Raw genomic sequence first — 18,922 nt, 5'->3', positions numbered from 1 at the left:
TAGGGGTGTGTATGCTGGGTATGTTCTTGTTTCCACAACCAACCCACCGAACGCTGACATGGATTACAGGACCTTTAACGTGCGTATTTGATCTTCTGCATGCGTATACACATGAAGGGGGTTCAGGCACAAGCAGGTCTGCACATATGTATATGCACATATCTGGGAGATCAGAAAAATCTCCACCCCTTTACCCACCTGGCGCCGTTACCGAGATTCGAATCAAGAACCCTCTTGAGAGAAAAGCGCATACAAGTGTTTTGGTTGCATCAGTTGAGAGATAGTGACGGATAACACTGACTGCAGATTGGCAACGTTACTGATATTCGAAATGTGCTGTTGGAAAGAAAGAGACTGGTCTAAAATTACGCCAAGACTGGGAACTGAAGAAAGTGAAACAGGTCTGCTATCAGTCAGAACAGAGACAGGAAAGGAAGGATGATGTTCACGACACTTTTTTGAATAGGCTATCATAAGTTCTGTCTTTCGTCACTTAGTTGCAGCTTGTTGAGAGTTACCCAGTCCTTTAGGTCAACAGTGTACTCCCGTGTTTGAGTCACCAGTGCATCAATTTCAGCTATGGAGGCCGACTGATAAAGTTAAGTGTCATCAGCAAAACTCTCATGCGACATCGCATGATGACTCATAACATCCGACACAGGAACCACATAGAGCACGAAAAGAGCGGGATCTAGCACGGACCCCTGTGGGACACCATATCTCAAGACAGATACAGTATCTGCCATTTAAACACACTTTCTGTGTACGATCTGGTAGGTAAGACGTGATCCATGCTAGTGCAGTGTAACGAATACAAAAGGAAATTTAAGTCTGTTCAAGAGGATAGAGTGGTCGATAGTGTCAAAGGCTGCTGACAAGTCTAAAAGACCGAGAACAGATAACATCATCAAATCCAGAAAGCAAATCATTGACTATTCTAAGAAGGGCCGTTTCGCAGCTATGACCACGTACATAAGCTGACTGGTGAGAATCAAGGAGAGAACGTTCAAACATTTTGCAACAAAAGAACTCTTGGCCAAAACTGTGTTTCTCGACAGAATTGAAGGAAATAGGAAAGAAAAATAAAAAAACTGATATCGGGTTTACTTTTGATTGAACCAGTACTGAAATAGGACAAATTCCTGTTTCTCCATAAATCACAGAAAATTTTATGCAGTCATATAACAATCTGTACGTAGCCACAGACCTAAACGATTTTGTCTGGATTTGCAGTCCGCCTTCTTTATCTAAAATTGAATACTGCCTTGAAAACTGTCAGCTTTCTAGTTGAAAAAGATAAATAAAACTTTTTCAGACATCGATTTATCAAAATATAACTATCATAATGGCAGTGATGCTGATGATAATGATGATGGTGATGATTATAATTACAATAAATACGATACAACATGCATTCAACATGAGTCGCGTAGTCCGGGAGAGAAAAGGACAAGTGCAGATGTTAACAACGTTTTGGTAAGAGAGAAACACATTACGGGAAAGAGTCATGGCAGGGAGAGAGAGTGAGAGACGGGGAGGGAGGGAGGGGGGGGGGGTTGAAAAGATGATCATATCAACCTGGATCTGACAAAAAAGTTGCTCTAAATCCTCGTCTGGTTACAGATCCGTCAGAGTGAAACCGGATCCACATCTGATTGCCGGAAGATCTTTTTGGACTGGGAAGTGACCAGCAGTAACGTCCAATCACTGGGGACGTTTCGTTTCCATCCCGAAGCTGCACATGTATTTTACACGCACATGTATAATTATGCGCGCGCGAGAGCACACGCACACACACACGCCACCCCACCCCCACCCCCCCGCACCCCCCCTAACCAAAACACACACACACTCACACGTACCCTCGCCCAAACCAGATCCCCCCCCCCCCCCACACACACACACACACACATACACGCGCACGCACGGTACAATCATATTGCACCAGCATATCACGGACGAGTGGTTGCCTGGCTATTAAAGTGTTTGAGAAAAGCGAAACACACCACTCGTATCCAATAATGGTCTTTAGATCCCAGTTAACTGGCTGAGGTCCTCCGGAGCAGTTCGGCACTCTGGAGGCGTTTTGTCTGTCCGACAAAACAACAACAAAAACAAAGAAACAACTATACACACCCACATAATGGAGTGATGGCCTAGAGGTAACGCGTCCGCCTAGGAAGCAAGAGAATCTGAGTGTGCTGGTTCGAATCACGGCTCAGCCGCCAATATTTTCTCCCCCTCCACAAGACCTTGAGTGGTGGTCTGGGCGCTAGTCATTCGGATGAGACGATAAAGCGAGGTCCCATGTGCACCATGTACTTAGCGCACGTAAAAGAACCCACGGCAACAAAAGGGTTGTTCCTGGCAAAATTCTGCAGAAAAATCCACTTCCATAGGAAAAACAAATAAAACTGCACGCAGGAAAAACAAAAATGGGTGGCGCTGTAGTGTAGCGACGCGCTCTCCCTGGGGAGAGCAGCCCGAATTTCACACAGAAAAATCTGTTGTGATAAAAAGAAATACAAATATTACCAGTTCCTTTCTGTGGTTTTCTGACAGTCCATTAGTTTCCACACGATCTGGCGACTCAAAGGCGACTCCTGGCAAAACAGCATTTTGGGTGTAGGGGAAGCAACTCGACCAGTGTGACTCCCCAAAGGGTCAAAACGTCCAAACATTCTGAAATAATTCCTAGAAGACCCCTGCAGGCCTCTGTATAAAACTAATTTCGGAAAAAAACATGACACTGGAATGATGAATTAAAACAACCGGACAATGTTACGTTAATTCGTCGAAGTTTTTAAAGTAGGCCAATACAAGCCTTTATTGTGAAAGAATGAACGGATAGAAAAGACCCTATTGGAAAAGAAACCATTTAATATGTGGTGGGTGCCTTTATATCAACATTATTTCTGAGGGTTTGAAGTTGACCTTGTCTTAATTCCACTGACGCGACAGCGCAGTCACTTTGAGTGCGTCCGAATTTCTTTCTTGGGAACATGTAAAAATTAGTTCAGCAGACACCGAAGAACATTTTGGCACTCGGAAAAAGGTACAGGGACTTTGAAAAAGTCCGTGCAATCCAGCTGCCTTGAGCCAGTCGCATTGCTAGGACGGAAGAGCCTAGTACGGTCGTAACCCGCTACTAACTGTGTGTGGTATGAAACTGACCAATGACGTAGTTCGGTCAACGTAGGCTTTTAGTCACATGTAACTGTCAAAAAGTTAGAACCAGGCAATGCAACTGTCTCCAGAACACGTACATAAAAAGACACGTGGACAGGGAAAGACAATTCTGAGGAAAAAAACTAGGCAGCGGAAAAAAGGCATCAAATGAATTTGAGAAAAAAAAGAAACGTTCCCATCTGGGTTGTCTTTATAAATAATGACGCTTAGGTAATCCTTTATTTCTGTATGCAAACAATGTGTGTCAATGTGTGTGTGTGGTCTGGCACTGGAGAAATAGCAGGATCTATGTGAAGTTCACAACAAAAAGACACTTGAACCGACTCTTTTGTGCTCTGACGCAGGCCATGCATTTACTGTGAGTTGTTGTTTGATCAGCTTGATGAATCCTTTGTTTGGCTGGTTAATTTCAGTTCCAGATACAAAGATGTGTCACGGCGTACGGACTGATCCATATAAACTAAATCGCATATGCTGTTGGACACACACACACACACACACACGCACACACACACACACACACACACACACACACAAGATATAAACACATAAATAGACGATCTTCACCTCCAGATAATCATACGAGCAGCTGTGATGAGATTCAAGAATGAAGTCGGTGAAAGTCAGAGTGACACGGTAGCCAACAGGTGCTGTGATAGTGTAAATACAGTCCTGATGGTTGGAATAATTTTCCGGGAAATTGGGTGACTGGACTGTACCAGCAAGGTCTGTGGTGTCCCATCGACATTCTGAAAACAAAACTCCATCGCTCAACCAGTCAGACACAGATCATTCGATTGTCAACTTTTCAGTTCGTCAATGTCTTAACTGGTCACGTCGGTACAGGTGGGATATTAATGCGTGTACTGATGAATAGGTGAGAACGTTTAGAGTTTGTTCATAGCACGTTTTTGTTTACTTGACCAAGATGGTGCGGATATTCTGTCTCCTTCTCTGTCTGTCTGTCTCTCCAAAAGCAAACACCAAGTGATCGGTGAGAGAGAGAGAGAGAGAGAGATCACGTTCAAAGAAAGCAATATCAACCTGACACAGAACGAAATACTGCTCGGAAGCCACGTCTGGTAACAGACCCATCGGTGTGAAACTTGATCCACATCTGATTTGCAGAAGATCTTTGAAGACCCGGAAGTGACGTGTCGCAGTGACGACCAATGATTTGTGAGGACTCGTCTCCATCCCGAATCTGCACATTTGTTTCCACACACACACACACACACACACACACATATATATATATATATATATATATACATATGTGTGTGTGTGTGTATGTGTGTGTGTGTGTAGATAGACAGATAGATATGGTGCAAATTTCGCCTTCCTGGGCAATTAATAAAATTATTTCGTTGCTGATAAGTACTGTTTAACAAACACAAATCAAACAGATCAGTTATGATGCGTTTCGACCACTCGACACATGTAAACACTTGTACAGGTTACAGGACGTGCCATCGACCTGGTGCACAGACTTGAACTTAACATCTCAAGTAGGCTAATCCTTCCGCCCCCGCCCCCGCCCCATGTTTGTGTGCGAGTTGGTGGCTCTGCAACTACATTATTAGCTCTCTCTCTCTCTCTCTCTCTCTCTCTCTCTCTGTCTCTCCACGTACCAATGAAGTTTGTCTTGCAGACAGACCATCAGCTGCCAGAACTGACCTAAAAGTAATCAATGACCGAGTGATGCGATGAGCAAGGTACTTCAAAAACTGAAGTGAGCAAAGGAACCATCTGTATCTTTGGTGAGTGGGACTGCTAGTACTGACTGCATGGACCACTTGGTGGAGTGAATCAGGTGAACAGCACATCATTTCACTTAACAGTTACAATCCCGAACCTTCATAATGATACAGACTGTGAGTTGAGATTATGAACCTTCATGGTAGTATGGATTGTGGTTGTTCTGAGACCACAATTTGAAACTTGATCGAAGTGGTTGGCAATGTTAGAAACATCTCAGTTTTCCCTTGTCGAAGTATTGTTGTTTGGTACACATAGACGTGTTTGAACTTTCCTTTGCAAGGATAGGGAGAGTTATCGATGACAACATCATAATGCCAAGCCAGCTGCTGAAGAAAAACAAACGGTAAGAACAATTTTCACCTCTAGATAGTCAGACGAACAATTCGTCGCAGCTTCAAGGTTGAAGTCGATGAAGGTCAGGGTGACCTGGTAGCCATCAGGTGCCTTGATGATGTACACACAGTCTTGGTTGTTTGGGTAATGGCTGTTGTTGCTGGGGAAGTTCGGAGACTCAATTGTACCGGTAAGGTTTGTTGTAGTCCATCCGCATCCTGAGAAGAACAAACTCCATTGGTCCAACAGTCAGACAATGATCACTCGTTAATCAACTTGTCAATCAGTCAGTATATCAATCAGGCCAGAGGTGCACTATCCATCCGTGTTAAATTGACCAGTGAGGACATCCAGTTGTTTTGAGATTCGTGTTCGTTTCTGTCTTTCTTATTTTGAGTGGAGGGGAGTGTGGGTGGGGGTTACCAAAGTGATAATTTTTGCTTGTTCTCAACCCCCAACTCTCTTGGACTCGAAACACCAGGTCTCTCTCTTTCTCTCTCTTTGCACGTCAGATGTTGTAATTCTCAATTTTACTATATCTGTAGGCTATATCTATATTCATACCCCCCTCTCTCTCTTCTCTCTCTCTCTATCTATCTATCTCGATAGAGAGAGAGGGACACAGACACGGACATGGCACAAGTGTTATTGCCACTGTGAGAGAGGGAGAGAGAGAGAGAGGATGGTGTCGTTAGTGTCACTGTGTGTTTTCTGTCCAGAATTTGTATTTCTTTTCTTTCAATTGCGAACAAGAGAAACAAGGTCAGGCCGTCTTCATAACAAACCCTAAATTGTGTTTTTGTCTGATTCCGATCCTCAACGAAATATACCGTTGATGATCCGGAAATACAGCTAAATCCGGAAGACTTACAATCTATTACTGGTATGACTGTGAAGAATTTTCCCTCATTATGATGAATCCAAGTTTGATATTGGCAGACAAAGTATTTCCAGAGAAAATGGCAATGTTAAAGTTTCGCGCATAACACACACACACACACACACACACACACACACACACACACACCGAACATCGGATAATGACATAGACTCACATTGTTTACACAGTGAGTCAAAAAATGATTGTCACACACACACACACAAACACAGAGACTGCTTACACAAGTGAATCAAAAAATGATTCTATTGTCAAAACAGACACAAAAGGCATTCAGATATTGCAACTGACATGTTTTGACATGATAAATGCTTTTTTGTTTTGTTTTTTTGTTTTTTTCTCCCTTAAAAAATAATAGCCCTCTTGTTCTGTACCCGGATATATCGTCCGTCTTCTTCTTTTCAAACTTGTTGTTCTGAAGCACATAGGAATTTACATAAGAGTGTGTGTGTGTGACGGTGTGTGTGTGTGTGTATGTATGTGTGTAGATGCGCGCATGTGTGCGTGCGTGTATACGTGTGTGTGTGTGTGTAATTGCGCGTTTGTACGTGCAGGCGTTCACGCATGATTCGTGCCAAAACTTGTTAAAGAGTGTGAAAACTTCTTTTTTTTTTTTTTTTTTTTTTTTTGCAAGGCCATGATGCCCTTGCAATGTCCTTGCGTGATTGTGTGCTTTGTGTCGATTTGTTGACAGTGAGAGATCGGCAAGCAGTTGTTTCGTTTAAAAAAAGAAGAAGAAAAAAAAGAAAAAGAAAATTAACTGGTGACAGGTGAAACCCAAACAAGTCCTCGAAACCAACAGAGCTTCTCGAAAAATCAACTATGTCAACACCCGTTTTTTATGCCTTGGCCAAATATGAATAGACAGACTGGAGGGACATATGTTTTCAGAACTTTGTCTTGAGTCTATCTCTTTCCACCTTAGAATAGAATAGAATATGTCTTTATTACCAAGTGTACCGGGACTGCTTTGGGGGGAAAGCTATTGGCGAAGCGATTGGTTTTCGTTCTTATACTTCTGTACCGTCGACTGCAGAGGGGAGCATCTCGAAAATTCCAAAGCTGGATGTGATTCGTTTGGCTGCTCACCTTCGGGATGAGCAGGCTTTGTGTTTGCTTGAAACGAATTTATGAACCGATGTCACAGATTTTCTTTCGTCTGCGTAAACAATATTTTGGGACACATGTGATGTTAATGGGATGGTTGGTGTGTGTGTGTGTGTGTGTGTGTGTGTGCGCGCGCGCGCGCGCGCGTGTGTGTGTGTCTGTGTGTGTTTTTGTGTGTCTGTGCCTGCTTGCAGTGTGCTATACATTGTTTGAAGACGAAAATGGATTAATATAACAAACAAAACTATTTATCTAAAAGTAATGAAATAGAATTCCTCTTTGCTTACTCCGTCGCACTACAGCAATAACTGACATATTTGCACAGAAAAGTGTGTATGCGCGCGAAGGAAAGAACGAGGCCAAGAGACGCAATTTTCACTGCTTGAATTTAAGGCACAAACAGGATGTCAGAAGACACCCGACTCCCTTGTCGTGATCAGATTCAGGAAGTGGCGATAAACGTTTTCATTTGTTTACCTTAAATGGGTTTTTTTAAACCACCTTCACCACCATCTCTATCTTTCTGTCTCCGTCTCCCTCTGCCGAGTAATACAATCTGGCTTAGCTAGATTTGTTCTACAGATAGATAGATAGATATAGAGATAGATATAGATATACAGATAGATAGATTTTTTAATTTTTTGGGGGGGGGTCCTTTTTCTCCCATTTTTCATGACACAATTGGGGGAGCGGGAGGAGGGGAGGGATAAAATGTGTATGTCTGCCTCAGAAAATGACATTCATTTTGTCCTTTCTTGTACTGCTTTAGATAACCCGAGACAGATCTGATACATTTTTAAGTATTACAATAATCCCAGTGAGTTCAGATTTACGTTGTTATTAAAATTACGAAATACGTGTACCATTCGAAACTGTGCATTTACAGGGCGCAGAAAAGAAGGGATATTTCTCCGTCTTAAAGAAATATGTCCACTTGTTATTTGATATGATCATACTTACTAATTACCTTATGTCCTGGATTGTGTTAATTTCCTGACGTAGGCCTGTTTCAATTTCAGATTGCTTTCATTCTTTAGGTGAATGACAAGGCCATTCAGGCCTATCAACGTATAACTTGCTTATTTGTGCACACCGCTGAAAATGGGACTTTGTACTTTAACTTGATGAATTAAATAAAATTAAATTCTCTCTCTCTCTCTCTCTCTCTCTCTCTCTCTCTCTCTGTGCAAAACTGAGTGCGAGGTGAGTGTGCAGTCAGAGTTACGCCTTTACCATCCGTGTCTAATATATTATCTAACATATTTTGAGTCGATTTTGCTATCAGAAATGTACTCTGTCTGCACAAATGTGTTGTTGTTTTTTTCCACAATGCTCATAACCTTCAACGCCTACGAATCAGCACTGACTTGAGGCAACACTGGAACCAGTCCACAGTTTCAAACACCTGGGAGTAATTGTAACAGACAAGGCACCAAAACCTGAAATACTGTCCCGGATTGCACCTCCTACAGATATCACAAACTATCGGATCATACGAAGATCTAACCCCCACTGAAGAGACGCAAACTGAAGCAGTATATAATTATTAATAAAGTAGAATAAAGAAAGAAATCTTCCCTTTAACAAAAAAAAAAGCAAAGAAAAGAAGAAAAAAAAGCATCATGTCTGCTGATAGCAAGTGGTGTCAACTCAAAGGCAGATCTATAACCCACAGAAATTAGAATAAACCGGGGGGATGAGGAGTGTGTGTGTGTGTGGCGGGGGGGGGGGGGGGGGTATTTGTGAGACGGAAGGCGTCCCTTCGTGCCGTCGTTCATCGGAAACCCAAGTGCTGGCTAGTACCTACCTTGGGATAGCAAGAAATAGAGAATTAGACAGCATATTACGTGTGATACCACCCCACCCCCTCCCCCACTCCCCCCCACCCCCTCCAGCCCCCAGCTTGAAAGAGAAAAAAAACACCACCTATGACAACCTTCGTTGTGTTCTCTGGCAATATTCTGTAGAAGAAATCCACTCTTATATATATATAAAAAAATAGATATATTTGTATAAATTTGTATTTCTTTTCATCACAACATATTTCTCTGTGTGAAATTCGGGCTAACTCCGCCATGGCCGGTCCCAAGCCCGGATGAGAAAGGAGGAGGGTTGGGCGTGGGGCTAGCAACCCCACCCCGTCAAAACCAAAGCTTGCTACAGAAACGCCAACAACAGACCAAAAGATTACTGCCCTGGGAGAGGAAGGGTCCTCACCAAGAGGATGTATGACACCGTGTGGTGAAAGCCGTGAGTCTACGGAAGCCACAAGGCCGACCCCCCTTTTATCGACCAGGACCATCAACGTCGGAACATGGAATGTGAGGACCATGTATGAGACGGGAAAAACAACACAAGTAGCAGCAGAGATGAAAAGCTACAACCTCACACTGCTTGGAATCAGTGAGACCCGTTGGACACAGTCAGGACAAAGGAGACTGCTCACTGGAGAGATGTTGCTTTATTCTGGCCACGAAGAAGACAACGCTCCACACACAGAAGGCGTAGCGCTCATGTTGTCAAGACCTGCGCAGCAAGCCCTGATAGGATGGGAAGCACACGGATCAAGAATCATCGCAGCATCCTTCAGGACTAAGAAGAAGAAGATCAAGATGAACATCATCCAGTGTTATGCGCCAACCAATGACGGCGATGAAGAAGCCAAAGATCAATTCTACGACAGACTGCTGAACGTCATCGCCAAGTACCCAGAAAAAGATATAAACATCCTCATGGGTGACTTCAATGCCAAGATCGGACAAGACAACACGGGATGCGAGGAAGTGATGGGAAGACACGGATTAGGAGAGATGAACGATAATGGCGAGAGATTTGCAGACTTCTGTGCTATCAACAATCTGGTAATCGGTGGCAGCATTTTCCCCCACAAAAGAGTACACAAGGCCACCTGGGTATCTCCAAATCATGTAACTGAGAACCAGATCGACCATATCTGCATGGCCAAGAAATTCAGGAGATCTCTACAGGATGTAAGGGTGAAAAGAGGAGCAGACGTTGCATCTGACCACCACCTGTTGGTAGCCAGGCTGAAGCTAAAGCTGAAGAAGAACTGGATGGAAGCAACAACAAAGAGGCAGAAGTACAACATCAGCCTGCTGAAAGACACAAAGATAAACGAAGAATTCAAGCTGTCCCTCACCAACAAGTACCAAGTACTACAAGAACTGCTTGAAGAAGAGACTGACATCGAGAACCAGTGGCAGAAAGTGAAAGAGACACTGACGTCAACTTGTCAGGAAGTAGTGGGCCCCAAGAGACACCAACAGAAGGAATGGATATCGGCAGTCACACTGGGCAAGATCGAGAAGAGAAAGCAGAAGAAAGCAGCAGTAAACAACAGCCGGACAAGAGCAGCAAAGGCCAAGGCACAAGCAGACTTCACAGAAGCCAACAGAGAAGTCAAGAGGAGCGCAAGAACAGACAAGCGCAAGTACATCGACAGCCTGGCAGAGGAAGCCGAGGAAGCAGCAGCCAGTAACAACATGAAGCTGCTGTATGACACCACTAAGAAACTCTCAGGGAAGTACAGCAGGCCTGAGCGACCAGTCAAAGACAAGAAAGGAAACACCATCCTGGGAACAGAGGGACAACTGAACAGATGGGCTGAGCACTTTGAAGAACTCCTGAACAGACCCGTCCCTTCCAACCCCCCGGACATCGACCCTGCTGATAGAGACCTAGACATCAACTGTGAGCGACCAACCAGGGAGGAGATCAGGAAAGCCATCAAAATGCTGAGGAATGGCAAGGCAGCAGGACCGGACAACATCCCAGCAGAAGCGCTCAAGGCAGATCTGGAGACCATGGTAGAGATGCTGTACCCTCTCTTTGAGAAGATTTGGGAAGAGGAGGAAGTACCATCAGACTGGAAGGAGGGCTACCTCATCAAGCTACCCAAGAAAGGAGACCTCAGCAACTGTGCCAACTATAGAGGGATAACGCTTCTGTCAGTGCCAGGAAAAGTCTTTAACAGGATCCTCCTCGAGAGAATGAAAAGTGCAGTCGACCCTCTCCTCCGAGACCAGCAGGCCGGCTTCCGCCAGAACAGATCATGCGTAGATCAGATTGCCACCTTGCGCATCATCGTTGAGCAATCTTTAGAGTGGAACTCGTCTTTATACATCAACTTTGTTGATTATGAGAAAGCATTCGACAGTGTGGACCGCAACACCCTCTGGAAACTGCTTCGCCACTATGGAGTGCCAACCAAACTGGTCAACTTGATCAAGAACTCCTACGAAAGAATGACCTCCCGGGTGGTCCATGGAGGACAACTCACAAACAGCTTCGAGGTGAAGACCGGAGTCAGACAAGGCTGTCTCCTGTCGCCTTTCCTCTTCCTCCTGACGATCGATTGGACCATGAAGACATCAACAGCATACAGAAGAAATGGAATCCAGTGGACACTGTGGGACCAACTAGATGATCTCGACTTTGCAGACGACCTGGCCCTGCTTTCCCACAGCCGCCAACAAATACAGGACAAGACTACAGAACTAGCAGCCACCTCATTACAAGTTGGCCGAAAGATCCATGAAGGCAAAACCAAGATTCTCAAGATCAACGCAGCGAGTGAGGACCCAGTCACACTAAACGGGAATGAGCTGGAAGAAGTGGAGGCATTCACGTACCTGGGTAGCATCATCAACACGCAGGGCGGCACAGACGCAGACGTCAGAGCAAGAATTGGCAAGGCGAGGGCAGCGTACTTGCAGCTGAAGAACATCTGGAGCTCCAAGGTGGTGTCGACTCGCACAAAGATCAGGCTGTTCAACTCCAACGTCAAGTCAGTCCTACTGTATGGAGCGGAGACATGGAGGACAACAAAGACCACCATCAAGAAAGTGCAGACCTTCATCAACAGCTGCCTGAGAAGAATTCTCCAGATCCACTGGCCCGACACCATCAGCAACGCAGACCTGTGGCAACGTACCAACCAGCTGCCAGCCGAGGATGAAATCCGGCGCAGGAGATGGGGATGGATCGGGCACACCCTGAGGAAGCCAGCCAGCAACATCACAAGGCAGGCACTATCATGGAACCCCCAAGGAAAACGAAAAAGAGGAAGGCCAAGAAACACCTGGCGACGTGACCTTGAGGCAGAAACCAAGAGGATGGGATATACCTGGAGACAGCTGGAGAGAATAACCCAGGACAGAGGACTCTGGCGGCTGTTGTCGGCGGCCTATGCTCCAGGGGGAGTGATGGGCCTAAGTAAGAAAGAAATTCGGGCTGCTTTCCCCAGGGAGAGCGCGTCGCTACACTACAGCGCCACCCTTTTTTTTTCCAGCGTGCAGTTTTATTTGTTTTTCGAATGGAAGTGGATTTTTTCTACAGAATTTTGCCAGGAACAATCCTTTTGTTGCCGTGGGATCTTTTACATGCGCTAAGTGCATGCTGCACACGGGACCTCGGTTTATCGTCTCATCCGAATGACTAGCGTCCAGACCACCACTTAAGGTCTAGTGGAGGGGGAGAAAATATCGGCGGCTGAGCCGTGATTCGAACCAGCGCGCTCAGATTCTCTTGCTTCCTATGCGGACGCGTTGCCTCTAGGCCATCACTCCATTCCACATGAGGGAAACAGAAGACTGAAAACCTTCATTACACAAGCGGCATAGAGATTCTTGGCATTGCCGTGTATTCCAGTCTGTCCACGTGACAGCAACAACATCTACAATAGCAACAAGAAGATGATGAAGCGTTGTCATAATTTTAAAAAGATAATAAAACACACACACACACACACACACACACACACACACACACACACGCACGCACGCACACACACACAGGCGCTCGCGCGCTCGCGCGCTCGAGCGCGCGCGCACACACACACACACACACACACACACACACACACACACACACACACACACACACACACACACAAACACATGCGCACACACATGTGCTTAGGCCTATTGTAGTACCTGATCAACAGATGCAGACAAGATACATTTAAATGCAAAAACAAAAACAAAAACAAAAAAAAAGAAGAAGAAGAAAAAAAAAAGCCATGAACTAAAAAGGTTATTAAGATTGGTGAATTTACGGATAGTGAATTTAAACACCTATACAGAATGAAAGGAAGAGACGTGACCAAAGCACCTGGAGAGAGAGAGAGAGAGAGAGAGAGAGAGAGAGAACAAATTAAATGTTTTATTGAGGGTAAAGTGGATAAGCTGAAAGCTTCTTTACACCATGCCCTCACTCACACACACGCACACACACACTCGCGCGCGCGCGCGGGGGCACAAGAGAAAAAAGAAACAAAATCGGTACGGACACTGTAGACAGTAACAACAACAACAACAAAAGTTAGACACAAAACAAAAAAATAACACGGAATATATCTCAGTCACACACACACACGCGCGCGCGCGCGCGCGCGCGCACACGCACCAGCTTACGCAAGCATGCATACACTGAGCTCTTTTCCCTGAGTGGAGAGAGAGAGGCAGCAACAACAAATAACCTGGCGACAAAGTAATATACAAATAAATCAAACAAAAACTGGTAGATATAACTAAAACAATAATACACAACGGTGTATGCAATATTATTAGAGATAACACATACAAAGCAGAAGAAAGACAAAACTAATGGAGGGGGCAGGGGGGAGCATGATGACTTGGGTAAATGTGATACTTTTTTTTATCTTGCTGTGATTTGGGCCTATGTGGTGTGATACTATGATATTGCCTGTGATTATTTTACATTATATGCATGTATGTATGTATGTATGTATGTGTATATGTATGTGTGTGTATATATATGTATGTATGTATGTGTGTGTGTGTGTGTGTGTGTGTGTGTGTGTGTGTGTGTATACATATGTATATGTACGTGTGTGTGTGTGTATGTACATATATATATATATATATATGTGTGTGTGTGTGTGTGTGTGTGTGTGTGTGTGTGTGTGTGTGTGTGTGTGTGTGTGTGTGTGTGTGTGACTTAGTTTGGAGTATGTAGATTTTAGCCAGCGTGATGTGATAGTCTGAAATAAGTATTTTAGCAAATGTAATGTGAGACTGTGTCTATTTATTTATTTTATTCTATTTTATTTTATTTCATTTTTATTCTATTTCATTTTCTATACCTATTTTCATGTCACTTAGTCTTAAATTTGTATATCTTACTGTAAAGCGCGGTGAGCCCTATTTGAGATGTGGGTACTGCGCTGTATAAGCTTACATATTATTATCATTATGTAACGGTGACCTTTACCCCACTGGGTGTTTAGGTTTGGGGGGCCTTTTATTTATGGACCGGAGATAGATAGATGGAGACAGACAGACAGACTGACTGACAGAGACAGAGACACACAGAGAGACAGAGATGCAGAAGTAGAAACAGAAAGAAGAAAAGTGAAAGAAAAAACTGAAATGCCTAGATGTTTATTAAAAACAGAGATAGACAGGTAGACAGACAGACAGGTAGCCAGGCAGCGACAAATTCAAATTATGGTGCCTGGAGCCTCGGCGACCATTATGGCCATCTCATGGATTTTGCCACGTTAGGTAGCGACAGATACACACACACACACACACGTCGCGATCGTGAATCGTGTCGGCACTAATATTGGTACAGCTGTACGCACGACCGTTTGGAAGCAATTGTATTTGTATTTATATTTATGTTTTTTGTCACAACAGATTTCTCTGTGTGAAATTCGGGCTGCTCTCCCCAGGGAGAGCGCATCGCTACACTGAAAGCGCCATTCATTTTTTTTGTTTTTTTGTTTGTTTTTTTTTGTATTTTTTCATGCATGCAGTTTTATTTGTTTTTCCAATCGATTTATCGTCTCATCCGAATGACTAGCGTCCAGACCACCACTCAAGGTCTAGTGGAGGGAGAGAAAATATTGGCGACTGAGCCGTGATTCGAACCAGCGTGTTCAGGTTCTCTCGCTTTCTAGGCGGACGCGTTACCTCTAGGCCATCTCTCCAGCGCAAAGACAATTCAAAACACTAAAGGAATATAAAATTTAAACATCGAACAAAATGGGACGGGGGAAACCTGTTGACTTCCCATAATGAAGAAAACATTCTCAATATCAGAAAAAGAAAAGTTAAACAATCAGACCAGTCATTTATGAAGGAATCAAACAGCCAGTCAAAAGTTGTCACACAGTCACCACTAAAAAAAAAAGAAAAAAAAGAAGAAAAAAAGAAGGTGATATTATTACCTTCTGCTGGACGATAGATCAGAATGAATACCAGCAAGCCAAACATCGCTGACTTCTCTGTCGCCACCATGAAGAAATGTTATCTGATGAAACCGAAAGAGCTCAGGTTGTGGACCGTTTTGCTTCGGTCTTCGGAGCTGTTTCCAAGCTCTGCGTCCTCTCCCCGTATTTCTGTGGGAGTGATTTGGAAAGGGGCTCTACGCGTGCCGAGAGATCCGGTTTGACGCACGGACGTATAATCATATCTATTTATAGGTTCGTGGTTTGACGCCAAGCATCTGATCACGTGGACCATAATGGATCACGTGGATCACGTGGACCATGCTCATAATACCGACAACTGAACAGGCTGTGTCGCAATGAACGTCGCATAGCACTGACAGAACTATTCGGCTCAATGACTAGATAAATAAACAAATGAATTAATCAATTGATGAAATAAAGCAAGTAATAAACAACTGAATAGATAAAAGAGTGAACTGTTTGGCAGTCTTTGTTTCAAATTGAAAGAAGAAAATTAATATCAAAACTGAATAAAATTAATTCTAATTCTGAGAGACAGAGAGAGAGGGGGGGGGAGGGCGGGGGGGGGGTCGAATGGTAGGGGGGCTGTACTGAGAAAAAAAAACCACACACACAAAAAACAACAACAACAACGCAAACAGGTGTGGAGTTGTAGGTTGCTCTGTGTGTGTGTGTGTAAGAATGGACGAAAGAGACAGAGATAGACAGCAGACAGACACAATTAGAGCGAGACAGACAGACAGACAAACACAGAGAGAGAGATATGACACCTTTGACACAATGACATTGATTTTTTATTGACATTAATTGCAAAGTTCTCATGTCAAGGAGGGTGTACGTTTTTCAGTCGCTGGTATCAAGTAAAAAATAGAATCAACACCAAAGCAAATGAACTGATGCAGAAACCTCTCATTTCTCAAGAGACGATGCGCCCAGAAACGAGTGGAAAAGAAATGAGGCGCAGAACAGAACACAGTCAACAAGAACCGACTGACTAACCAAGTCTTTCTGTGGCTTTTTCTCGACCAGTTTTTTGGTGGTGAAGTTGGGTCAGTTTTTTTCTCTGTGGTTTTTGGTGCCTCCTCTTTCTCCGCCCGTGTTGGACTCCAGAAGGGCCGTGTTCGGGTCTCACAGCAGTGCTTGGTGCAGCCTCTCTTCCTCTGGTCATGGACTTCAAGTGGACCTGCGTTCCATCAGCCGTTGTCTCGAGGTCGGTACTCGTCCAGTTACCGAAAACTTTTCTTCCGTGTCCTTTGTCTAGTGTTTCTCTCCCCAGCTGGAGCAACTTTTGTGTGGACGCCGCATGGAAGATTCAAATCCTGGACGCGTAAAACATTGTCGTCGACAGTTTCAGTTGCTCAAGGAGGCGTCACTGCGTTCGGACAAATCCATATACGCTACACCACATCTGCCAAGCAGGATGCCTGACCAGCAGCGTAACCCAACGCGCTTTGTCAGGCCTTGAGAATAAATAAATAAATGAATAAATAATATAATATAATTTTAAAAAAATAATAATATAATTTTTAAAATAAATAAATAAATAATAATATGATTTTAAAAATAAAAATATAATTTAAAAAAAAACAAAAAAAACAATAATAATGAAAATAAAATAATAATAATGAAAATAACCCAGGTCATTGATGCCAGTGTGTTTCATTGCTCTTTCTTTCTTTCTTCTTCAATCTGTTGACTGCTGCTGACGAGTTTGCTCATCAGTGAAGGGCTGTTCCCTGACAAACGTGATAAAAAAACCTTTTAACCTCAGGAAAGAACTGGATTCACAGTCAGTTGTGTCACATCCCTTGGGAAAAGAATTTCAAGGTGTTCCTTTTGTTGCTTCCACACCTGTTTCAGAGACACATGTACTTAGTGTGTTGAACAAGTCTGCTCCAAAAACATGTGACCTGGACCCCCTTCCCACACCACTACTGTATGAGTGTTTGGATGTTGTTTTGTCTGCACTTACAAAAAATATAAATGATTCTTTAATTTCTGGTGTCTTCCCTGATGTATACAAAACTGCACTTGTTAAGCCCCTGCTAAAGAAAGCCACTCTGGATCACAATTACCTCAAAAGTGTTCGCCCTGTATCCAGCCTTGCTGTTGTGTCAAAATTGTTGAAATATTGTTCTCTCCCAACTTTCAGACCATTTAGCAATTTAGCATTAAACAACCTGAAGGGTGTGTGTGTGTGTGGGCGGGGGGGGGGGGGGGGGGTCGAGCGGGGGGGAAGGGGGCACGGGGGACGGGGTTTTTTAATTTTTTAGAAAGAGTGGTCATGAATATTTTATGTAACTTGTAATATTTTTCTTTCATGTAAAGCGCCCTGAGCTCTTAGAGAGAAAGGACGCTACGTAAATTTGCATTATCGTTATTATAAGAATGACATGTCAAGACGTCAGACACAATTCTTTATTCTTCTTCTTGGGATTACAGTACTATCGTTCAGTATAGTGGATTACAGCACTATCGTTCAGTATAGTGGATTACAGCACTATCGTTCAGTAAGTGGATTACAGCACTATCGTTCAGTCAGTCAGGTGGATTACAGCACTATCGTTCAGTAAAGTGGATTACAGCACTATCGTTCAGTAAAGTGGATTACAGCACTATCGTTCAGTCAGTCAGGTGGATTACAGCACTATCGTTCAGTCAGTGGATTACAGCACTATCGTTCAGTATAGTGGATTACAGCACTATCGTTCAGTCAGTGGATTACAGCACTATCGTTCAGTAAAGTGGATTACAGCACTATCGTTCAGTAAAGTGGATTACAGCACTATCGTTCAGTATAGTGGATTACAGCACTCTTCACAGGAAGTAGTTCTTGCACTTCAGAGTTTCAGTTTCAGTTTCTCAAGTAGATATCACTGTGTTCATACAAATCCATATATCATACGACACCACAACTGCCTGCCCACCAACATACCCCAACAGGCTAAGTCAGGCCTTGTGTGCATGCATATAATTATGTATTTGTGTAGCCTACCTATCAGAGTGGATTTCTTCAGCAGAATTTTGCCAGAGGACAATACTTACGATGCTATTGGTTCTTTTTCAGTGCTCTGAGTTCGCGCTGCACACGGGACCTCTGTTTATCACATCATCCGAATGACTAGACACTCAGTTTGATTTTTCAGTCAAACTTAGGAGAAAGTGTAAGAGCAGGATTCGAACCCAGACCCTCACGGATACTGTATGTGACAGAGTGAGTTCCGAGTGCCTGTGGTCAGAGAGGAGAAAAGAGAGATATTCTTTTTATGTTGTAGATACCTGTGATGAATATGAAATCACGGTTTGCACGTGCCAAGCGAGGGGTGAATCGTGAGCTGTGCGTGTCATGTGTGTGTGTGTGTGTGTGTGTGTGAATGCCTATATGTGAGTACAGT

General features: G+C 43.7%; 1 protein-coding gene across 5 annotated transcripts in view; it reads right to left on the bottom strand.

Moving 5' to 3' along the window:
- LOC143275679 (cubilin-like) overlaps positions 1–15,715 on the bottom strand; it is a 62,691-nt gene extending 46,976 nt beyond the window's left edge. For all 5 annotated transcript variants that reach the window (XM_076579968.1, XM_076579970.1, XM_076579971.1 and 2 more), the window contains exons 1-5: positions 15,504–15,715; positions 5,311–5,501; positions 4,234–4,393; positions 3,757–3,938; positions 1,579–1,735 (exon numbers count right to left, since the gene is read on the bottom strand). In XM_076579968.1, coding sequence (XP_076436083.1) covers positions 1,579–1,735; positions 3,757–3,938; positions 4,234–4,393; positions 5,311–5,501; positions 15,504–15,573 — 760 coding nt within the window. In that variant the 5' untranslated portion in view covers positions 15,574–15,715. The remainder of the gene's footprint in view (positions 1–1,578; positions 1,736–3,756; positions 3,939–4,233; positions 4,394–5,310; positions 5,502–15,503) is intronic.
- Between the last annotated feature and the right edge of the window lie 3,207 nt (positions 15,716–18,922).

The sequence above is a fragment of the Babylonia areolata genome, chromosome 30, assembly GCF_041734735.1.
Source record: "Babylonia areolata isolate BAREFJ2019XMU chromosome 30, ASM4173473v1, whole genome shotgun sequence".
Taxonomy (NCBI): domain Eukaryota; kingdom Metazoa; phylum Mollusca; class Gastropoda; order Neogastropoda; family Buccinidae; genus Babylonia; species Babylonia areolata.
The sequence above is the reverse complement of the archived record's forward strand: the minus strand, read 5'-3'. Positions and strand labels throughout refer to the sequence as shown.